We start from the raw sequence: 25,259 nt of genomic DNA on the forward strand, positions 1-25,259 counted from the left end.
TTAGTATTCAAAACTTCGAAATATTTGAAACACACCCATGAGTACATAAAATTATTTTCAAAAAACTAAGACCTCATGATACCAATTTTGTTTTCATTTTCAAAAATTTAAACTTATAAATACTATTTTAATCTCAAATTTCTTTCTTATCTACTTTTCACTAATAGTTTAAAAAACCAAGCCAAATTTTGAGAACTAATAAAAAAGACAACTTTCAAAAAATCATGTCTTTGAAGTTTGACTAAGAATTCAATTATAATTAAAAAAAGATGTAAATCATTGTAAAAAATGTTAATAAAATAAGTTTAATTTTCAAAAAAAGAAAAGAAAAACTAAATCATTACCAAACAGAACCCATATGATTAATCATCAAATTAGATGAATGGACATCAAAAACAAAAACAAAACAAAGTGTAACCACATTTACTATTCCATGCATAAAAAATAAGCAGTGTGAGCTCAGATTCAATTCAAGAGCTGCCAAACGAGTCTGTGAGAGGATTCAAGTAAAGCTAAGAGAATCAAGAAAATTTTCAAACAGTCTAGTGTTAGCAGCCTGAAAATCTTCAATTAGGATATAAAGTTAGAAATGGTTATTATCAGACATCCCTTACACGTTCGTCAGTTTGGCGACAGCTTTTTCTCTAATTTGTTCGTCATAAGACTTTCCCATGGCCGACGATGCAACCTTTTCTCTCAATGTTTTGATGCATTCACATCATCTGTCAAAAAGAATATAATGTTTTCGAACTAAAAATCAACTATGGCATACAAGATATTAGCAGAACCAAGTTCTGTTCTCTCTAATAATTTTATACAAGACCTTCCAGTTACACCTACAGATCTAATCAATCCCCGAGAAGTTATCCCAAAAATATGGGGAGGGATCTCTAAAGCTTTTTAGCTACCGATGTGAACTTCTAGACAATAGAACTCAAGAACACGTACAACTATAGAACAGATCCTGTTCAAGGTCGTGAACTTCTAGATAGTAATCACCTGAGGCTATAACAAAAGATGTGGAAGACAGTTGTTTTGCCTCAACAAAAAGATAAATGATGGATCTTACCCAACCCATCCAAAAAGAAGAATTAAAAAAGAGGTTACTTCCTCCGTTTTCCCTGTGCAAAAGAACACAGTTAAGTTAGAACTATTTTATTAGTTTTAGGCAAAATGGGACAATACTTTGAAATGGTATCATCTAGAGACTTACGGAGTTTACATAATCATCCATTGATAATTGCTTCCGCTTCTTTAGGTTAGTTGGACTCTCAGTCTGCCTCGCCAAGGAACGCTTTGATGGCGTCATACTCTGAAACAAAATAGAATTCAGATTCAGCAAACATCATGATACGCAAGACAATCAAAGAAACGAGTTGGATCAAAATGATGGTTGCAAATTGAACCTTAGCAAGTTTCTTTTCTTTACGGGCCTGTCTCTCCCTTTCGTCATGTTCCTGGTTTTCTTTCTCCACTAATCGAATTAAAGTATCACACCTCCTTGCAAGTTCTTGCGTCGTTCGCGATTTGATAAACCAATCAAAGCGAAACAAGGGTGATGTGCGAAATGCTGCCTTCAGTTCGTCCCAGTTTCCATAACCAAGCTTGTGAACCATGCATATCTGTTGAACATTAAGATAGCACCTTGGAAATTCAATATCCAAAAGAACATATTGGCAAATTCCAGACGAGAATTCAGAACATCCCAATACCCACCATGAAACGATCACATTCTTCATTATACAACTTCCCTTTATTCTGGCCATACTGGATCTTGAGCTCTAGCCATGGATTTTTGTAGCGATCCAGTTTCTTGCCAATGGCTTTCATTATTTCGTCTTTACGGGAAATCCTTGCTTCCCCTCTTTCTATGTTCTTGATGATTCTATCATAATCTACAAATTTCATGTAAAAGGCTTAGCAACTTTTCGAATAGTAGCAGATTATAACCTATAAAAAAACTAAACAAATTTGTTTTTTAATTCTTGTGAGAAATAAACAAACCCAACTCAGCGTTAGGCAAACTTATAGATAATACATCAGCCATGAAAATATAAAGAATACTAATAAGCCCAAACAAAAACTAACTAGCTGATTGAAGGCTGACTTTATATTGCTAAAGCAATTTGAACATCAAGTTAGCTGTGCTAAAAAATAAATCAAGTGTCGCAATAACAAAGAGGTCCAAGTATATGTTGATCTAGTTTTAGATTTTCTCAAAAGTAGTTGAAGCACTTTCCTTGATTTATACTAATCAAGTCGTCAATTGTTAAATTATAATGAAATGCTTTGAGCTGCACCTCAAATCCAAAGATCTAAACAAAAACCCACAGCTCGTTAAAATTATAAGAAAAACAACCAAAATAGTTCGAGAGCGACATTAACAAAGCTTTGAAACCATGATGGCCACCATGTCTATCTTCATGGGAGATGACACGGAGTAAATTTACATGCAGAAAATGTCTCATGCCACATTTCAGGATAAGTTATCTAAAGTTAGTTTCAGAAAATAGTAAAAAAAAATATATATCCTGCTTCCTATGTCCAATTATGATAAACATCAAGAACTAACATTGTCCTATCACATGCACAAAGATATCATAAGATGGATCTATTTACCATTTAACTCTTTGTATCTCTCCTTAAAGACCTTCGCATATCTCTCAACTTCTTCTTCCGTTTTTCCTTCCATCTCTGAAGCAATACTTTTTATATCATTTCGTCCATATTTCTCACAAGCCCTAATAAACGTATTGAAGTCTCTGCGACTCCATGAAGAAAATCCCTAAAACCAAAAATCAAGTTCAGTAAAGTGATTCTGAGACAAACTATTAAAACATAAATCCACTTACTTCCTCTAAAAGTCGCTCCTTCTCTTCCAGCTCTTCAGCAGTCAAAGGATCGCCCACTTCTAAAATTATCATTTCCAAGATTAGCCATACCATAAAAGAAAAATATGGACAGGGGAGATGAAACATATATAGTAGTAACATACCTTCCGGCTCCTCAACATCTATTGTGTCTTTCAACTGATTCTTTTGATGTGTTTGCTGAGCATTCAAAACAGGGATGATTATTAAAAAGGAAGAAATAAATAAAGCAAGTAAAACTGCTGAATAATAAACACAAGTAGTTAATGTAAAACGGAAAGGAATACTGAAGAATTCTACACTCACCATGAGATACCGCACTTCTTTTTCATAGAGTTCACTCAACCTTTGTGTGTTAAAAAACTGGAAATCGTGCCTATAAACAAAAGTATCGTATACCCATGTGAAAGACATAAATAGAATGAGTATATAAATCTGGAAAAAGATAGACAGGTAAGTATATAAAAATAAGAAATAAAACAAAAAACTAGAGCTCCAAAATAAATCAACCACCAATTCAAGAGCCTTACAACTGAGGCATGCGAGGTATCCTAGGCTCTTTTGGTTTTGTTGGACCACCCTGCCGCATTGTTTGCTTAAAGTATTCTGATTCTGAGTAACTATTAGGAGGGAGAAAACAAAGTCAGGCTTTCCAAAGATTATAAAATTAAGTATGAAGTTCATGTAATGTAGTAAAAGAGAGAATTTGAAGTCATTACTTGCGCTTCCGCTCCCTTTTAGGTGGCTCAATCCAATTTTCACTAACAATTTTCTTGAAGTCAAATTTGTTCTCGTCCTTCATCAAGACACAAGGAAAACAATAAGAAAATTATCTTTAATAGCCTTTGAATAATATTGGAAGTGATTTACAAGAATCTGATATAATGGCATTTACCTTTTCATCATCAAAATCATACAATTCAGCAGCTGCCAAGACCACACATAAACAATAATTAAAACTCGTTACTTGAATATTTGAAAGAAAGCAGAAAATGATCAAACAGAAAGAGGCTAATAGTCAGTTTATGTCAGGATGTTACACACTTTCATCCATTTTAAATTTAATGGCATCTTCTGTAAACTTCTTCATCTTTGCATCAAGCTCTGCTGTTGCTGCTTCTCCCTTTGCAATGATTCTGTCAATGTCCTCATCTGTGATGGTGCTATCTTTGGAACTGAAAACCATCTCAGCACCAAACCTCACCATTTGAAGTAGCTCATCCTTGTTGACAGCTGTTGTAAAAAAATAATAATAAGTAAATAAATAAATAAAAGAGATGAACAATGTGTTAATGATACGTGATAAAAGATACAAGGAACCAAATAAAATATATGCTAAGCATTCAATGATGCAGTGAAGTACACATGAAAATAGCACTTACTTTTCTGCTCTGCTAAACGTCCTTGTTGAATCACCAAAGCATCGAGGGCAAGTTTCTTGTAAGCCCTTTCTATGACTTTTTCCTCAATGGTATACTGTTCCATTAAAGAATAAATTACATTTAATGCTGCAGTAAGTTTGAGCTCTCTATGATATAACTTAAGTTACTTTGTTTACCTCAGTGCAAAACCGGAACACTTGAACTTCCTTCTTCTGACCAATCCTGTGAGCACGATCTTGTGCTTGCAGATCAACTTGAGGGTTCCTGAAATAAATGTTGACCATCAGAAGCATATTGAGGGAGTGACAGCGGCAGCAGCAATAATTTTGATCAAAGAGATGTACCAGTCACTGTCATAAAGAATAACTACATCTGCAGTAGCAAGATTAATACCAAGACCTCCAGCTCTGGTTGATAGTAAGAAAACAAATTTTTCACTTCCTGGCCTGTTGAAGGCCTCAATGGATGCATCACGATCTTCACCACCAGTGTTACCATCAATTCGACAGTAATAGTATCCACGAAACATTAAATAATCTTCAAGAATGTCCAACAGCCTTGTCATCTGAAATTCACGCAAGTGTCAAGCTTAGCCAAAATTTTAAATAATAATACTAAAACCAAACAGAACAAACGGTAAATCCACAGTGCTAAAGTGATTCTATTCATGGAAAACATATTCACTTGTGACATGTAATGTAAGAGAAAATATTTACCTGCGAAAATATTAGGACTCTAGAATCGCGCTCTTTCAGTTTTGGACATGTAATGTTAAAGAAAATATTCACTTGTGACATGTAATGTTAGAGAAAATATTTACCTGTGAAAATATTAGGACTCTAGAATCGCGCTCTTTCAGTTTTGGAAGCAACTTGTCCAAAAGAACCATTTTACCTATGAATGAAATATGCTCAGTGTTAATGAATGTGACTAAAACAAGATCATCATCATGCATCCTTGAACACAAAGCTTACCAGCACTAGTAATAAGATGGTCCCCTGTTGTGTAAGGAGGCCCAGGTTCAGCACCTTGAAACAAATATGGGTGATTACAGCATTTCCGGAGTTGCATTGCTATATTAAGTAGCCGTTTACGCTCACCACCAGCATTAACAACTTCAAGATCCTTCTGCAGCAAAGCACGATAGTATTGTTTTTGCATCTGTGACATGCCTACTTTGAGTATTGTTTCCTTTTTTGGAGGTAAACCTTTCTCTACATCTGATTTCAACCTCCGAAGAAGAAATGGCCGAAGGACCTACCAAGGTGCAAAATAGGAGAGAAAAAGGAATGTGAGATAAAAGATGTTGAAATATTAAACTATAGATGAATGCACAGAATGAATTTAGGTGTACCTTGTGAAGTTGTTGAACCACCTCCTGTTGATCATTTTCCCCAGAAATTTGAAACCATTCATCAAAGGTCTCAGCTGAACTAAATATTTCAGGCAAAAGGAAATTGAGGAGAGACCATAGTTCATGAAGATTGTTCTGAAAAATAGGATAAAAAAACCATTATGTAATTGTACATAATTACAATCCAGTAAGAAAGATAGAAAGGGAATGACATAAATAGACTGAGAAAGAACAAAGTGTAACAATTTCACTTCTCTTCCAAAGAAGATATCCAAGCAGATATTGTTATTTAAAATATGTAATATAAGAAAATGAGTCAACTTATTAGCAAAATGCACTGATAGACATTTATCAGTGTTAGTGATAGATGTCTATCATTGTCTATCACATGACATTTTACTACATTTGAAAATATTTCCAACAATTTTACCATTTAAAACAATTACATTAAAAAAATCAAAATAATTTTGGATATCTAACAATGGAATATACGCGACCAACAACTGACCTCAGAATATAAAATTTTACATAGTTATATCCAAAGCAGGCAGCATACTTCCACAATGGGAAAAAGAATTTTAGATACCTGAAGCGGTGTGCCAGTGATTAGAAGACGGTAGTTGGTGTTATAAAGCCTCATTGTCTTTGACAGGAGGGAATTCTCATTCTTAATTCTATGAGCTTCATCAATAATAATGTAGCGCCAGCTAAAACGACGCAAGCAAGACTTCTCCTTAATGGCCATTTCAAAACTGGTAACACAGACATCAAATTTCCCAGCAACCAGTAAATTTTCCCGTATATCCCTCTGCAGAAAGTGCATGATTGACATAGTCTTCAGCACAAATCACAATCTAACATCACTAAAATTCCCATATTTTAAAGAATGGAGAAAAATACCCTTTCATCAGGATTTCCAAGAAACTTTACAGCACGCAAGACAGGGCAAAATCGACGAATCTCATTCATCCAATTTCCCAGAGTAGATTTTGGTGCAACTACCATATGGGGGCCTGTTATGCCTCTGTACTCATGGAGATAGCCCAACAAGGAGATGGTTTGTAATGTCTTGCCAAGCCCCTAATTGAAAAGCACCATTTATTAGCACACTGATTAATGTATCATACTGTCTGAATTAAAATATTTAGTCAAAAGTAGTTAACTATAGGTAACTTGTAAGAGATCTTTAATATCATAAGAAAATAAATATAGTAGCATATTCAAAGTTAAATAAAGACGAGAAATGTTGAATCCATGGATCTGTTTATTACCATCTCATCAGCAAGGATTCCATTTATGCCATTTTCATATAGTCGAATGAGCCAATTTAATCCAGCTAGTTGATAATCCCTCATTTTCCCTTGGATACCTGCAATAAAACGTCAGCCTCAATAATTTTTTTTCTAAATGTCCCAAACTTTGAAGGAAATGTAAAACCCAAGGAATATGTTGAAAACTAACAAGATGGTTGTGAAACTAAACGAGTGTTCCCAGTCCCAGATAGACCATCTTCTTCCTCTTTAAGGTATTCTTCATCTTCTTCTTCTTCAGTTAGTTTTGATGCATGGCGACCCCTGAATTATTACCAAAGCAATAGCTATTACTAAACATGCTCACAATAAGTATCTCATTAGTTCTAAAAAAATGAATCATCATAATAATATGTGTTTATTCATTTCCAAGCAATTTATAATCAAGATGAAAATGCAAAACGTGCTTATGTGCAAAAACAAAACAGGAAATGTGATCGTGCCCAAATGGCACACTTTCAAACACAGCATTAGTGTCCCTAGACCCTCAACATTTATGAGAAGAAGACATGATCAAATCTGTAAAGAAACTAAATAACGATGGTGGTTGAGATTAAAGTTTCTTCAATAAAATAACAGTTTAAGTGATTGCCAGATAAGGAGCTTTTTTTATATAGAAGACCAACTTTCATGGATACAATACTCCTATTTACAACTGCTTTGCAACCAAAAAACGACCATTTTAACTATTTAAGCTACTAAGAAGCAAACCAACATTTGTAAGGCTCTTCAAATGATAATTCATACCTTCCCTTCGTTTTCTTCTGGGAAGAAGAATGATCGCCTTTAGCAAAATGAGCAAATATCTCGGTTTGTTGCAGAAGATACTTCAAGCGTCCCTTCCCTTTATTATTCTGCCAGTCCAGAACATTAACTAAATGTTATGTTATTTATCACAAAACTAGGAACGACGTCAAATTTCAAGGGTATCCTTGATTTCACAAACCATATCAGCATCAATGGCAGCATTTTGTGCATCTAACATATCCTGAATCTTCTGCTTCTTTATTTGTTGCATTTCTCTTAGTCTGGCCTTTTCACGCCGGCTAATATCAGTTTTATCATCTTGGCCGTCGTTACTTCCATCCTGTTCAAAAAGATAACAATAATGTACAGCATCGAAAAAAGAAAACAGTTCCAGAAATAGAAGCATAAGCCAATACTTAAGATACGCCACCATATGTTCAGCTCTCCAGTCTCTTTTTCCTCCAAATTTACGAATGAACAAAATTACAGACCAAAAATTTGTCAAAACCTAGTCAATCTAACCTTCGTATGAAGTAATCCAGAGAAGGTGCGGGAAAATTAAAAATAAAAAACCCTACCGAGATCCGAGTAAAATTAACACAAATGAAAACCTATATTGAGGACCGCAATTCGAAATTTACCTCTTCATCGCCATTTTCGACCGGTGATGTATCGTTATCAGAATCGTCGGCAGCTTCATCCTCGTCAGAGCCTGCCGACCGAGCGACCGCTTCGAGCTCCTCCTCGTCTTCCTCCTCATTGATCTGCTCGTTAGTTTGCTCCTCTTCCTCCGACGAGCTCGAGCCATTGGACATGGCTTCATCGGAAGACGCCTGTCGCTTCGAGGGTTTCGCCATAGCTTTTTCTCGGACGCCGGGGGTGGGTTTCGAAAAGGAGGATCCTCTGTGAAAAAGAAGTGAACCAACTTCTAATTCTCGAGCCACTGACCAAATAAAACGAGAAATTGACAACATCGATGTTTTATAGCCGTTGGATTGAAATCAACGGAGATGTGCGGTTCGGAACGTTTTGTTACTTGGTAACATAATTTTCCCGCCAATAAAAAGAAATTGGGAGTTCCCGCCTATTGCTGGGTTGGGCCTTTAATGGGTCTTTCTGATGGACCTAACATGGCCGGCCCACCTAGCCCATTGGGATGATTGAAATTTCATAAATGCCCTCCTGGTCAACAGCAACTACCTTAAATCTAGTTGCACTTTAACGTCCTAAGCTTAATTTTTGAATTTGCATTTTGGTACACATCTTTGACATTCTTTTACATCTCTAGTAACCTAGTCACGTCACCTTATTTGGTTTGAGATGTCGACTGGAGTGAAACATATTGATTGATGGTGTTTGTGTTTATGTAATCGTTAGTTTATTTTGTCTTGTCTTCTTTGGCCTTTTTACAATCTCTCTCTTTTTATGTTTTGACATGTATCATTTACTAAAGTTGCCAATATATTTCAGCCGTTGCCTTTTAGACTTTAATGAGAATATAAGATATATTTATGTATGTTTCCTTCTTCTAGGGTTTTATACTTTTTTTATGGCATCAGAGCTAGGTCACATCTCCTTTGAAATGATGCAACCTCTCATTTCTACCTACCTTCATTGGTGTTGAGTCCTCCAACCAATTGTCCTTAATGAATACATAGAACACTTTAACACAAATAATTACTTCGACTAAATTGTGCTTAATTTTTAGATTTATATAATTAAGTTACCGAAAAATAAAAGTGCAACTTTGTGATATAGGTGTAATAGTTATCTGTTTTCTTTAAGTATTTATTAATCATATTTGCATGTCTTCACAATCTCTTTCATTCGATATGGCATCGGTTCATTTATGTATCCTTCATCTACTTGTGTGTCGCAATGTTTATGTTGTCTTGTGCTTCGTGAAGTTTAAAAACTAAATTATAATCTAAATTACATGGTTAATATGTCCTTTTATTGTATCCAATAGTATCAAGACACTATATTGTCATCGATGATTAAAATATTGACGTCAATGTCGATATCAAGATTTCAATTTTATGGTATATCAATGGATATTTATGTGAGTCAAAAAACATAGAAAATTTATTTAGATTAATAATTAAGTTATATTTACTCTCAAACTTAGTTATAAATATTATTATCGGTATTTTTGTTCATGTTCGAGTAACTAGATTGTATTTGTATACTTTACAAGTATTATAAAATATATTACAGATATCCATAGATATTTACTATCAATATCAAACCCTTCGATTTATGGATATATATCGACATATTGACATATTTTTCATCATTGATTGTCATATACATCAATTTGAGTACAACTTGGTATACATACTTTTGACCAATATATCAAGGATTTGAACCTTCCACTCTCATACATTATTCAACAAATATAATATTAACTCTTGATTGTTGTTTATATTCTTTGTGTTGTAGTGCATTTCATACTCTTTCATTTGAGAAGATTCACACTCCCCTTCTATCTCGTTTTAGCATTTTAGTTGATGAACGGAATAAAACATTGTCCTACCATTTCTCCAACTAAAATATCTATCATTTAACTTATTTTTAAAGAAGGCAAAAGAAGGGGGAAAAATTCCACAATAAACCCACATGCTTAACTATACCAATCAAGTCGGTACCCATTTTTCTCTTGACTTTCTAGGCTAATGTTTAACTTAAAATTCGATTTACTTGGATCTATCTACTACCGAATACAACTTACTGGGTTGAAGTAAGGGTGGTTAGGCATGGTTAGAGGGGTGGCACTCTCCTATTCTGACTTCCCTAGAGCTTCTGGTAGCACAATCAAGACAACGATGGGTTTTCTGCCCCTTCGGAGATGGAGAGTACATTTTGTAGTTTTATTCAAAACACAAAATCAATTAAATAAATAAAGACACTAAATTATAGTTTATGCTTTGCAAAGTATAGTGAAAATTATAGTTTTATCATGAGTTGTATATGGGTCCATCTCAAGATGTACTATTTATGTGCATCTCACTCTCATCACACGCGTACATAAAATGAACTAAAATATTTCACTGCTCCATCTCTTTGAATATACACTTTGATTGGTTCAATATGGCATTAGAGCAATCTTGAAGCTTCTACACCCAATTTCCTTGTGGAGTCCCAACCTACCATTGACACTGAATTTAGATCTCGTCGCCAATCACATTTTGCCGACTATTGTCCTCTTCATCGTCGATCAACATTCGTTCGTGCACTCATCAGTAAGTGGAGTGTTGATGGCATTGAAAATGTGCTATTTTCCTATTCTTAATTCTAGGTCGTTACTACGTTTAATGTGTTTATTTAATGATTTTATAGGCATCGAGTATCTTGGAGGTAAAATTAGTCGTTACAAGTTGTTTGGGGTTAATTTGGAGTAGTTAGGAGCTAAACTGAGCAACCTAGCTTTAAAAGGATGTGAAATAATGAAATGCCCTTGGATGAAGCATTGCGCAACGCTACAAGACAGTAGCCTCCATAATGCTAAAAAAAAAGATAGTGTTGCAACACTCCGAATTTTGATAGAGGCACGCGCAAGGCCTCGTAGCATTGCAATGCTACGTTGCAGTGTCACGACATTGCGACTACTGTATAAAACGTTTCTTCTTTGTTTTAAGGTGGAAAATCATCAAATAATCAACCTCCCAATCAGCTTTGAAGTCGATTTTATCCTCTTCTCACCTCTCAACTTATATTTTTCTCTATTTTCTTCCTTCTTCTCATGTAATTAGTTCAGATAGAGCCTGAATTTGTCTTCTTCCTCCCATGAGAAGGTAAGTTCTAGGGTTTTCTCTAGTTTAGAAGATTTTGGATTGAACTCTTTGTAATTCCGAGAGGTTTATTTGAATGCATTTTTATATATCTTGACCATGGGTTTCTTTTCTGATTGAATCGCTTTATAATCATATTTTCTCTTGATTGTCTAACAAACTACTTGAGGATTTATGATTGAATGTTTGGGATTATCTAGCAATATATGCATGAAATTGTTAGTGAATCCATAAGAAGCAAAAGGTTAGATAGGCCTGCGATTAGTTGTCTATAACGAATAGTGTTGTTCCTATTGACCTAAGGAAAACCTTATTGAATGTTTCGTTAGATGATGGAAACTAAATATGCATCCTAGCGTAAGCCCTAGAGCGTAATGCGATTAGGTAAATGTGTTTAGTATGGATTCATCTAGCATGTTTAACTAATTAGGTAATTAGGACCATTGATTGGATGTCCAATCAATTGGACTAGGCATAATTAAGAATCACAAGATTGCATTCGAATAATTCAATAAACAAGATTACATTGAGTCATTCCAATATTCGTTCTTTAAGCTAGAGTATCTCTGTTAATTGCATTTCTATCTTTTATTTTCTTGCATATTTTCTTGCAATTCGACTTATCTAATCCACACCAACCTCTCCCTCCCTCCTTTTACCACTTTAACTAAAAATGTGCTCCGAGGAACTAATCTTTTGTGCTTCCCTGAGATTTGACCTCGGACTTACCGCTTGTACTATCGGTTAGTATAAGTAGTTTGTTTGGTGATTGTTGAGAAGACATTCATGTGAAGAACAAGAGGATTTTCAAGAAGTTTGAGAATCTACAAAAGTAAGAATCATTCATCCCTTTTGATTCTCATTAATAATGCATGCTTAGTATGGTGTTAATCCTCTTCTATTCTATTTTATTTTGTTGTCTTTTGTTTCTTTAAAATGAAAAAAAAATTGAATGCAAGGTGTTCTCACGCTTTCGCTTGGGATCGATCCCTACACATTTATGATGAAAGCGAAGAGTGAGGCTTTTGTTATAGTTCCTCAATTTTTTTGCTATGGTTGAAGCTAAGTTTGGTATGCCTATCAAGTGGTTTAGGTCTGATAATGCCCCAGAACTTGCTTTCACATATTTTTTTAGTTCTAAGGATGTTGTCCATCAATTTTCGTGTGTTGGCAAGCCTGAGCAGAATTTTGTTGTAGAGAGCATAAACATTTGTTGAATGTTGCTTGAGCTTTGAGATTTCAATCTCGAATACCTATAAAATTTTGGTCTGATTGTGTGTTTACTGCTATTTTTTTTAGCAATCATACACCTTCCTCTCTCTTAAAATGGCAAACTCTGTATGCTTGATTATATGGTAAACCAACTGATTATTTTATGCTAAAGTCTTTTAGATGTCTGTGTTTTACCTTCATCTTGCCCTCTCATAGATCCAAGTTTGACCCTCAAGCCATACCTGTAGTATTTGTGGGATACCCCTCTGGTACGAAAGGATACAGACTTTGTGACATTGAACATTGATGATTTTTTGTTTCTCGGGATGTTATCTTTCATGAGCATATATTTCCTCTTCGTCTAGTTGTTAATGATATTGATCTGGCATAACCCTTTAATGATATTGGCATACCAAAGTCCTTTGGTTTTGTTGGTACTCTATCTATTGTATCTCATAATAATGTACCATTGGTAGCTCAAGATGATGATGATGAAATTATGGTTACTGTGAATGATAATGTCTCTATTGTGCATGATAACTCTCGGATTAATGATGTTATCACTGTAAATGATATTAGGTTGCCTTCTTTTGATTCTTCCTTGCATGACCGTGATACAGAAAGAGTTTTGAATTCTCACTGTTCTTCTCGGGTTTTCAAACCTCCTTCTTATTTGAGAGATTATCATTGTAATTTTTTGTTCTCAAATGGTTACGTGGCATCAAGTACTTCTATCAAGTACCCTCTATAGACTTGTTTATCCTATGCTCATTTGTCTGATAATTACAGTGGTTTTGTTCAACAACTTTCTGCATTCTACAAGCCTCAGTTCTGTATAATCTAGGGCAAACAGGACATATGTAATAGGTATGTGGATGTCTTAATTTATTGTATTTATTTACCATTCCCACAACTTTGATATTATACATCCCATTAACTTGAGTTTTAGTTCAAGTAGGAGTTTGTTGGGTTTTATGTCCTAAAACTCGTAGATAGAAAATGTAAATAATTGACTATCATCAATAAATAGTAATCGATGTTATTTCAATAAGTGTTATTGATTGTGTCGTTTTGTCTAAATAACCCTAAACCCAGTCAACTAACATCCCAGACTGTCTTATAAGTCTTGAAGTGTATGTAGAGACATACATGGATCAATTTCAAGATACACCCTAAAGGGTCTATTGTATAGGGATAAGGTTAGGTACCTTATCTTGGTGACACAGTCTGATTTTATTAGTAGCCATGATTGAGGCTATAGTACTGTCTATGCATAGGACTACTAAGGTGAAAAGCCAAGGGAGGTTTTTTTTTTAACAGCTGTGTACCAGATTTTCATTTTTCATGGATACGACCTACTCTGTATTTGATACAACGTAATGATCCAATGCATTCGTGTAGGTGATATGCGAGTGGAGGTATCCTATGCAATGAGTTTGCATAAGACCAAACCACGAAATAATAACCATTAGATGTAACTCCGTTGACTAGTTAGGTTTCTATTTCAATATGATGACCTAGACAACTCAATCTTAATCCTAAGTCTATTATGAACTCCTGTCCACGAGGGCTTGTCCTTTGATGTGTATGGGTGAGAGTGGTCAGTTCACCGACTCAATATGTCTACCATTTTTGGGGCAAGACTGAGTGGAGAGTTGATAACATAATAATACAAGATAGATTCTCTCCTTCTCGTTAATAGGGTAAGTAGATGATTGTTTCCTTAACTAGTGTCGTCGAAACTTGAACAATGGACCCTACCATCTCACTGGCCTGAGAGGGTTTTCTGTTTAATGGTTGGACCATAAACAAGTTGTTCATTAGAGAAGCAGTGATACTTAAGGATAAATAAGTAACCTAAGGATAAAACGATAATTTTGACTCTATTGGTGTTACGAACACTCGTGAATGACTAACTTATTGTTACTGGTCTATATACCTGGACACAAAAATATATCTACTGTGAGAAAAGTGCAGCTATGGGTCTTTAGTGGAATGTACCTATAGATAATGGATATTGATTACCGAGGTTAGTTTAGCCAATTAATCTCATATCATTGGAGCTTCTGATATGTAGGTTCATAAAGTCCCTTTCTAGCTCGTAAAGGGAATTGAGATAATCATGTCTTGAATAGAGTTTGAAATATTCAAATTCACTTAGGGAAATAACATAATGTACAATGATACATTATAATATAAAGTTTATATTTTAATTAAACTCTATAATATAAATTTATTTTTGGATATGATTTAAAACTAATTTATTGAGAGAATTAAATATTTGAAGGAGTTGAGATATTGAACTAATATGAATTGGATTCATATTAAAACTATAGGTTAAAATTAATGCGTATTAAATGCACGTTAAAACTATAGGTTATGAGAGAAATAAAAATGAATATGACTCACATGTAGGTTAAATTAAATATGTGGTATTTAATTTGGTAATTAATTAATTTGAAGATTAATTAACTATTAATTTAATTTAATTTAATTAACTGAATTAAAACTATAGGTTATGTGAAAGATGTTCCATGTAAATATGATTTAAATGAAATCATTAATTAAATTAGATTTAGTTAATTATTAGTTCAATTACTTAATAATTATTTTAAATTAATTAATTCAATTAATTGTTTATTTGATTTTTATTAAATCAAATAATAACTCCCTAAAAAATGTGGGATAGCCACCACGTTTCCTCTCTCCATTGGTTGCATTTTGCAGGAGGTGATTCTCTTTATAGAAGGCTCCTGTGAAAAAAAAATATTTCATTTTTTTCCCATTAAGAGATTGGTTCCCACAAACTAATACCTAAATCTTCAGAGAATAGGGAGGTTTCTGAATTGGTAGTGTTCGTGTTTTCAATGCCAAGGAGAATTGACGTTCTTCCATCCGAGTCATCAACGAAAGTAAGTGTTCTTACCTTTCTCTGTAAGATTGAATTCCTAATTGTAATGCATGCTCAACCTAAAAATTTTATAGTAGGCTGAGTTTTTTTTTAAAAAAATGTCTCTGCGAAACACATGGGCCTTTTATCCCTACAATTGGTATCAAAGTCAACTCGTAGAATTGGTTTAGAAATTTTGAAATTTGCACTGGTTAGATGGGTTGAATTGCATTATGTGGTTTGCGAATGAATGTTTACAGTAAATATTGGCCTTAGATTTACATGTTTGATTCAATCAATTTGTAAAGGCCCATGTGTTTTTGGACATTTTATCATGAAATTCGAGTTTTCTGTAAATCCGTGTCTAGAATTAAAGCTATTTACGATGAAGATCGGGACCTTTTTTGGCCAAAACGGAAGAACAATCGACGATCTGTCCAGAATCACTTTTTGATGTTGCGGCATCGTAATGCTATGACATGTGTTTCGCAGATTCGAAACGGTTTGGTTGGTCTGGTCCAGTTCTGGAGCGGTAGAAGCTATTTTATGATAAAATTTGCAAAATTATTGTAATTTATTGCTTTATTTTATCCTAGAGGCCACTTGTTTATTTGCTATTTAAATGCTTGTGGATGTCATTTAGATAAATCTCACCATAAGTTAAGCATGTCCATGCATTTTAATATATTATAAGGGTTATAATGTATGGTACTAATGCATGATATATATAATTTCACGAGTTATTTAATATATTTTGATATGTTAAATATGTGAAATTAAAAAAGCACTATGCATGACATTACTTAGGTAAGTATAAAGGGTTATATCTCTCATTGTTTTGTGTATGCTTGGCTGATTTTCATGAATTGTGTAATATAAGTGTTATATTAATATAGTTGAAAATCAATTTGTATTGAGCATGATATATCCATAGTTTAATATAATTGTTATATTAGAGTCATGAAATGCATGTAATATGTGAAGGAACTCTAAAACTAGAGAACCAGTGAGCAGAAACGGATTGTTCCAGACTCCATTGAGATAGTCATTCAGAAGAGATTATGCATAAAGAATAAATTATAGCATGCTTCTTAATGAAATACAAGGGATCGAGTATAATACCTTTGAAGAACTCTTTCTTCACGTATTTTCCTCGATTGAACTTGAACGCGTCCAAACAGCACGAACACAATGATCAACTAAAAGATCCTCGATCACTAGCACGTGAAACTTGATCCTCGATCCTCGAATAAAATTTAACACCACCACAAGATTATCTTAGTATTCTCGGTGTGAGAATCCAGGAGTTATGGGCTCTGTATGCTTTTGGATAGAGGGAAGGAGGAGGTAAACGATCGAGTATACGATCAAACGATCGTGTAGAAGAAGAAGCCTAACGTATAGACATGATACTCGATCGTGTAGTAATGAGTACTATCGTATAGTAACTCGATGCTTGATCGTTTAGTCTTTGTTAAACTATCGTGCAGTAAAACATTTTTACTCGATAGTGAATTCTTTGTGAGACGATTCGAATGACTGATTTGGAAAACTATTTTTCCTTTTATCTCACAGTTACCATAAAACCGTGTATAACCACCCACTCAAGGTAGTCATTTAGAAAAAGAAATATTAATTATCATATAATTAATAAATTATAAACAAATACAATAACTAACTTATCATATTATATTTATAACCTATAGTTTTAATATTGCATCATATGCAACATATAAACCATAGTTCTTTTTCTATTTTATGACATTTAATATAAATCATATTTATATTAATTTCTCCAATCAAATAATGTATCAAATACATTATATCAATTATATCATATATAATTGAATTAATTGAATTATATCATATATAATCAAATTCCTTCTTGTTAATTTGAACACTTCAAACTAACCCAAAATCTGATTTTCAACTTGAATCAATTGAGCTACCAAGGGGACCTTATGGACTTGTAGCATGAAGCTCCAACGGTGCGTGAATAACTGACTAAACTTTTTAATCACGATATCCCCCATCCATTAACTGTCGGACACTCCACTAAAGACCGACAGTTGCACTCTTCGCACTACAGATATATTTCTTTGTTTATTGGATATAACCAATCAACAATGTGATGACTCTTCACAAATTGCACATAAGAACAACTGGACCAATTTACCATTTTGCCTCTATAATTACATCTAACTCCTTAAGTACCACTGGTTCCTTTAATGAACAATAAGTCATAGTCCACTATGACTGAGAATTATCTTCCCAAGAGAGGGTGTGACCACTATGTTCAAGACCCGTAATCAACCCTTAAACGAGCAATTTATCTACTTACCCCTGCATCGGGGAAGAAGTGAATTTCGTCTTGTGTAACTGAGTTCCCAACTCCCCAATCAGATGAATCCTTAAAATGGTTGACTTGTTGAGTTGACAATATGGCCACTCTCAACCATACAAATCAAAGGACCGCCTTCATGAGCATGAATTCACAACTCACTCAAGATTCAGGTCATGTCACCTATGGTCATCCTAGTGAAATGTAAGTCTTTATTGTCAACGATGTTATATAAAGAGACTAATCATTTCGTGGTCCGGTCTTATACAAACTCTTTATATAAGATACACTTGTTCACATGTCTCCACATGAATGATCATGATATACAAGTGGATCATGCCTTAAATGATAACCTAAATAGGTCTGTAGTATAATGATTAAGGTGGGATACCTGATCTTGGTGACACTACGGATACGACCCACTTTGTAAAGGTTTACAAGAGTTGTAAATTACTACAGATGATAGATCCTGACCATTCATGTAGAGACCTGTGAGCGGGGGTGTCCTATACAAAGAGTTTGTATAAGACTTGGACTGTATATAACGCCGTTCATACTAGAGACTTATATCTTACCTAAACGACCATAGGTGACACGACCCCAATCCTAAGTTTTGGAAACTCTTGCCTTTGAGGGCGGTCATTTGATTAGTATGGGTGAGAATGGCTAGATTGCCAACTCAACATGCTTACCTTTTTGGGGACTTTTCTGATCTGGGAGCTGGGAACTCAATCCACAAGATGGAATTCACTTCTTTCCCGAAGTAGGGATAAATAGAGAGATTAGTTCCTTAAGGGCTGTTTCCGGGGCTTGAACATAGTGGCCACAGCTTCTCTTTGGAAGAGAGGACTGAGTCATAGTAGGACTATGACTTATGTTCATTAGAGGGATCAGTGGTACTTAAGGAGTTAGATGTATGCCCTATAGGCATAACTATTATTGGCCCAGTTGTACTTACGAGCGATCTATGAAGGGTTGTCGCCTTTCTGATTGGTTACGATGGACACATAATATATCTATGGTAAGGAAAATTCAGCTGGTCTCTAATGGAGTGCCTGGCAATTAACGGATGTTGGAACCCATGACTAAAGAGTTTAGTAAGTTATTCACGTACCGTTGGAGCTTCAAGCTACAGGTCCATAAGGTCCCCTTGGTAGCTCAATGAATTCAGTTGAGGGTTAGTTCTTGGTGTTGATTTGAAATGTTCAAATTGACAAGAGGTATTTTGATTATATATGATATGATCAGTATGATGTATGAGATACATCTAGTGGATGATTAATGTAAATAAAATTTACGTTAAGTACCGTGAAATAGAAAAAGAGTTATGATTTATATTTTTCATGAGATGAAATATTAAAACTATAGGTTATAAATATAGTATGGTAAGTTGGTTATCATTTATATTTATAATAATATTAATTATTGGATAATTAAATATTTTTCTCTAATAACCAATTGAGTGGGAGGTTATTTGTGGTTTCATGGTAACCGTGAGATAAAAGGAAAATTGTTTTCCTAAGTTTAGTAATTTTTTTTTTTCAAAATTGACTTGAGATATTCTCTCTTGAAAAAACATCTCATGGAGCTTGTCAAGTAAATACAGATTTATTAAACGACAGCTTGACAAAAGGTAAATGATCGTGTAGTGTTTTTAAGCGACAGACAAATAGCTAAACGATGAGCTAAACGATCACTTAGCTTTAGCTAAACGATTGGGCATCGACCTATATGATAGGTTCAACCTTCTCCCACTTGCTCAATCGTGTACACGATTATTGTTTCCTCTTTCTTCTGCCTTATACCAAGTCCAAATAGAGCCTACCCTCTGGATTCCCACACCGAGAATACCAAGGTAGCCTTCTTGGTGGTGTCATACTCAACTCGACACCGTCGAGGTTTTGTGGAGGTTGTTCGTGTTGCTGGGGTGTTCGTAACCGAGGTGATCGCAGAGGACGAGTGTGCGGTGTTCGTGCAGTAGAGCGGTCGTGTTGTTCGAGCGTTCGAGGTTGTTGTGTTAGAGCGTTCATGAGTAAGGAACATGGAGATGAGTCTACAAATGTTCATAGAGATTTCTCCTTGTTTATTTTTAGTTTTCATGCTGTAATTTCTGTATTGATTGCATACCATTTGTTTCTGTATACAACTGAAGTTTGTAATGTTCATTCATGATTGTAATTTGGAATGATCTATTTTCCGCTGCTCATGGAAATCTCGTGTTCGATTTCCTTCACAAACACCATCACATGAAAGTAAAAAAGAACACAGAGATTCTTCTGCAGTAGCATCAACCTCGAATGCGTCAACAGAGGTACGACACCCTCCTTATCTGCAACAGTTGAGGAGAAAGAATGGTGAAGGGCAACGCTTCCTTATAGTGTTAAAACAGTTGCATTACAACACCCTCCTTATCTGCAACGGTTGAGGAGAAAGAATGGTGAAGGGCAACGCTTCCTTATAGTGTTAAAACAGTTGCATACTAACATTCCTTTAATTGAGGCGTTGGAACAAATGCCATCTTATACGAAATTTTTGAAGGATATTCTCTCAAAGAAATGAATGATGGGAAGCTATGAAACAGTAGCACTGACGCAAGAGTGTAGTGCTATCATATAAGAAACTGTTCCACCTAAAATGAAAGATCCAGGAAGTTTTACTATTCCGTGTTCAATTGGAGAAGTCTACATAGGGCAAGCCTATGTGATTTGGGAGCCATTATCAATCTAATGACATTATCAGGCTTCAAACAATTGGGAATTCTCTCTTTCTCCACATTTCCTATCTCTGTTTTGCAGGGGGTGGTTCTATTTACAGAAGGCTTTTGTGAAAAAAAAAATTCTCTCATTTTCTTCTCATTAAGAGATTGGTTCCCACAAACCAATACCTAAATTCTCAGAGAATATGGAGGTTTCCGAATTGATGGTGTTCATGCTTTCAATCCCAAGGAGAATTAGAGTTCTTTCATTCAAATCATCAACGAAAGTAAGTGTTCTTACCTTTCTTTATAGGATTGAATTCCTTATTGTAATGCATGCTTAACCTAAAAATTCTACAGTAGGTTGAGGTTTTTTTTAGGTCTCCTTGATATTATGTTTTTTCTTAGTGTGTTGGTACTTTAATTTCTTAATCGATTTTGAGTTAGGTCTTGATCACTTCTTTAGGGCTTTTATCACTACATTATCAAGCTATTAAATTTCCTCATTGGCAACAAGCTAAGGATTGTGAATTGACGACTATGGCATCTAATCAAACTTGGTCTATTGTTCCTCTCCTCAAAGGGCATCATTCTATTGGATGCAAATGGATTTATAAGGTAAAACATAACTCTAATGGTTCCAATGAGCATTATAAAGCTCGTTTAATTGCCAAAGGATATACTCAGCAAAAAGGTCTTGCTTAGATTGAAACTTTTTCACCAGTTTCTAAGATGCTTAGTGTCAAGGTTTTACTCACTCTTGCTGCCTTGTATAACTAGCCCTTGATACAACTTGATGCAAGCAATGCTTTTTACATGGTGACCTTTTAGAGGAAGTTTATATAGATTTATCTCCTGGATATGGCATAATGTTGTTGTACCTAAGGGGGAACGTCTGGTTTGTCATTTGCATAAGTCAATGTATGGACTCAAACTGGCATCTCGGCAGTGGTTTGACAAATTTACTTATGCTCTTCTTCTTCTTGGTTGCAAACAATCCAAGTCTGGTTATACTATTTTCATTAGGGGCTCTGGTGCAAGTTTTGTTGCTTTATTGGTGTATGTTGATGATATTATTACTACAGGTGCTTCTCTTTAGATTATTCATAGTCTTAAATCTCATCTAAATGATGTTTTCAAGCTAAAGGATCCTGGTAATCTCCGGTACTTCTTGGGCCTTGAACTTGCTCATTCATCTCAAGGTATTTTTCTTTCTCAATCCTATTATGTCCTTCAGTTACTTGAAGATGTTGATTTGTTGGCTTGTAAGCCTTTGCACTCCCCTGTGGTCCCCAATATTTGTTTATTTGATGGTGAAGGGAGCTTGTTACAAGATCCTACTGCTTATTGGTGTTTGATTGGCAAGCTTCTATATCTTACTGTATCTATGTCTGATATAGTGCTTGCAGTTCACAAACTTAGTCAGTATGTGTCTCAGCCTCGTCAATGTCATCTTGATGTAGCTTATCATCTTTTCAGGTATTTGAAGAGTTCTCCTATTCAAGGTAGTCTTTTGCACCCATGTACTAATTTTTTAGTTTAAGGCCTACTCAATTTCTGATTGAGTTTTTTGTTTGGACTCTCGGAAATTTACTAATGGTTATGTGTTTTTATGGATGATACCCTTATTTCTTGGAAGGCTAAAAAGCAAACAATTGTTTCTCGTTTGTCTGCTGAAGCTGAATATCGTGCTCTAGCTACTATCACTTATGAGCTTATTTGGATACCTTAGTTACTTCAGGAATTACATGTGCCTATAACTTCTCTTGCTTTCATATTTTGTGATAACGATGATTCTCTTCGTATTGCATCTAACATGATGTTTCATGAGTGTACAAAACTCATTGAGTATGAGCTAGATTGTCATTTTATTCGTGAGAAGGTTGTCAATGGCACTGTCAAACTTCTTCTAGTTTGAACTCAACAACAACTTGCCGATGTGTTCACAAGGGCTTTGCCTTCCAAGGTTTTTCTTCCTTTCTTATCAAAGATGGGTGTGATTGATATTCACTCTCCATCTTGAGAGGGAGTATTAAGGGTATATATGCAACTTTACTTGTTCTCCCTTTAGGGCTTCTTCTTCATGTTGTCTTCCCCTTCTCTCTTTGTAACATATAGCCGCCATTCAATCCTTCAAATATATGCTTTGATTGGTATGATATTTATTAAAAGGAAAAGAAAATTACCATGTGGCAAATTGTGATTAGACAATTTGGTTAGATGCATAAAGATGGAATGTACTTAAGTATTTTTTTTAATTATAACATATAAAAATAAATATCAATAAATTTAATAAAATAGCATGATTAAATCATAACCAAAAAGTTTACATGATTAACACATTTAAATAAGTTAATACATAGAAAAAAAATCAAACTAAAATACATAGTTTCTCAACTTCTCCATCCGTGTACTGCTAAAAATCCTCTCTCAAGTTCGCTTGATCCTATCATCGCTTTGTCGAATCAATTATATATCAAAAGTAAGCTTAGCTCAAATGGTAATTGAAATCAATTGAAAAAAATATAAAAATCAAATCAAATATATAATGGCGTGAAAATTCAATGGATATAAATAATATATATGTTAACACAAATATAGCCAAATTTAACCAAAATAAGTTTAAATCAAACGATAATTGACATGACATTTCTGATTAAAATTATTTAATTTACTCATCATCAACCAACACAATACATTGAGGGGATGTTTGATTCACCAACATGAATTAAGTTGAGTTGGTATAATATACCAACTCAATGTTTGACCCACCAACTTTAAATGTTAGTGGAGTTTAGTTGGTATAACACCAACTCTCCCTTCATCCAATCTTTTCAATGATTCCACCCATTTGTCACTATCAGCGACTATCGCCGCCAGACTCCGGGAATCAACTCCAAGCTCTGACAACTACCTTCGATAAAAACTCCAACGACCAATTTCGGGCTCTGGCAACCACCTTCGATAGCAACATCAGTGACCCACCTCCGACAACTACCTTTGCACGACCAACTCCAACGACCAATTTTGGGCTCCAACAACCACCTCCAATAACAAAACTTCATGACCAACTTTGGAAATCACCTTCATAGGCTCCAACAACCACCTCCAATTACAAACTCCAATAAAAATCACCTTTGATGACCACCTTCGAGCGAGAAATTTCGATGAGCAACTTTGGGCTTTGACAATCACCTTCAATGACAAAACTCCATCAACCAATTCCAATACCACCTTCATACGATCAATTTCGAGCTCTGACAACCACCTCCGACTATAAACTACAACGAAAATCATATTTGATACCACTTTCGACAACAAACTCCGACTACCAACTGCAATACCACCTTCATGCGTAGGGTTGGCAATGGAATGGGACGGGGTCGGGGAAGCACTCCCCATCCCCGTCCCCGTAGGGATTTTTAATCCTTGTCCCTGCCCCATTCCCAGTTTTGAGGAGTTGGGGTGGGTTCGGGGAATCATTGTTCAGGCATCGGATCCCTGCAGGAATTTTTTTTTGTCTATTATTTTTTATTTAAAATCATTATATTTTTATATTTATAGTGAAATGGTACACTTTTTAGGTAACAAGTTGTTCAACAACAAAACTCCATCAACCAATTCCAATACCACCTTCGTGCGATCAACTTTGAGCTCCGACAACCACCTCTGACTACAAGCTATGACAAAAATCATATTCGATACCACTTCCGACAACAAACTCCGACTACCAACTCCAATACCACCTTCATGCGTAGTGTTGGCAACGGGGCAGGACGGGGCCGAGGATGCACTCCCCATCCCCGTCCCCGTAGGAATTTTTAATCCTTGTCCCCGCCTCATTCCTAGTTTTGAGGAGTTGGGGTTGGGTTCAGAAAATCATTGTTCAGGGATTGGGTCCCCACAGAGAAAAATTCCCCGTATATTATTTTATTTAAAACTAATAAATTTTTATATTTATATTGAAATGGTACACTTTTTAGGAACAAGTTGGTGTTATTATTGTTTTATTTGTTTAAATTAATAATAAAAGCAATTTTAACATTTCTTTATTTTAAAATTTAGTAAAAAGTTAAAAGTTAATTGATAACTGATAGAAATACAAGTTATTACAGCTCAAATTAGTAAAACAATGAGAGAAAGCGATGGTAAAATAGGCAATATCATGTCTGAAAGCGCCAAACTGAAAGGAATTGCGATCGTTAATGCTTATCGCATAAAAGCAATTAATTTACCTATTTTGTGCAGGTACAATGCGATGACGCATATAAAATTGCGATCCAAAGGCACAATGCGATGGCGCATATAAAACTGCGATCTAAGGGCACAATGTGACAACACGCTTGAAGTTGTGATCGCAAGTCATGCGATCGTGAGAAGTTTCTTAAAAAGGTGATCGCATAAAGACCTCGCATCAAGGCGATAGCATAATAAATCATGATGGGACGTAAAGCTGATAACGATCGATTCTGAATTTAGTTGACAAGCCGTTAAAAGCCACACTGTAGCAACTACATTGAACTTTCGATGACTTTTAAACGACGCAATAGAGTAGGGAAATTAATGTCGCCCATCATTGTAATCATTAGTAAGAAAAGCTGCTTCACCTTAAAATATATAAATACCGAATGCCACTAGTGAGAGATCGACACATGTACATACATATA

The 25,259-nt window shown here is 35.0% G+C and overlaps 1 protein-coding gene across 2 annotated transcripts; it reads right to left on the reverse strand.

The window, feature by feature from the left end:
• Positions 1–530: 530 nt before the first annotated feature.
• LOC120067300 (ISWI chromatin-remodeling complex ATPase CHR11) lies at positions 531–8,595 on the reverse strand. 2 transcript variants are annotated; one of them, XM_039018842.1, is made up of 25 exons: positions 8,305–8,595; positions 7,863–8,003; positions 7,664–7,770; positions 7,068–7,180; positions 6,878–6,975; positions 6,507–6,686; positions 6,193–6,414; positions 5,607–5,741; positions 5,227–5,509; positions 5,073–5,146; positions 4,597–4,817; positions 4,429–4,516; positions 4,253–4,346; positions 3,915–4,103; positions 3,766–3,797; positions 3,590–3,666; positions 3,401–3,490; positions 3,177–3,246; positions 2,996–3,050; positions 2,853–2,908; positions 2,620–2,785; positions 1,717–1,895; positions 1,407–1,622; positions 1,214–1,312; positions 531–1,121 (listed from the first exon to the last, which is right to left on the reverse strand). In XM_039018842.1, the coding sequence occupies exons 1-25, from the start codon at positions 8,518–8,520 to the stop codon at positions 1,104–1,106; spliced, it is 3,219 nt and encodes a 1,072-aa protein (XP_038874770.1). In that variant the 5' UTR covers positions 8,521–8,595; the 3' UTR covers positions 531–1,103. The 2 variants fall into 2 exon arrangements, with proteins under 2 accessions (XP_038874770.1, XP_038874769.1); XM_039018841.1 differs by having other exon boundaries at positions 2,853–2,911.
• Positions 8,596–25,259: the final 16,664 nt, after the last annotated feature.

The sequence above is a fragment of the Benincasa hispida genome, chromosome 12, assembly GCF_009727055.1.
Source record: "Benincasa hispida cultivar B227 chromosome 12, ASM972705v1, whole genome shotgun sequence".
NCBI lineage: Eukaryota > Viridiplantae > Streptophyta > Magnoliopsida > Cucurbitales > Cucurbitaceae > Benincasa > Benincasa hispida.

What these genes read in the sequence shown, in the direction of transcription:
- LOC120067300 (XM_039018841.1), bottom strand. Translation starts at nt 8,520, where the DNA reads ATGGCGAAACCCTCGAAGCGACAGGCGTCTTCCGATGAAGCCATGTCC. An exon ending in ATTCTTTATGACAGTGACTG is followed by an intron (nt 4,517 to 4,596) that starts GTACATCTCTTT and finishes CATTTATTTCAG; the next exon opens with GAACCCTCAAGTTGATCTGC. An exon ending in AAGAAAAGAAACTTGCTAAG is followed by an intron (nt 1,313 to 1,406) that starts GTTCAATTTGCA and finishes ATTTTGTTTCAG; the next exon opens with AGTATGACGCCATCAAAGCG.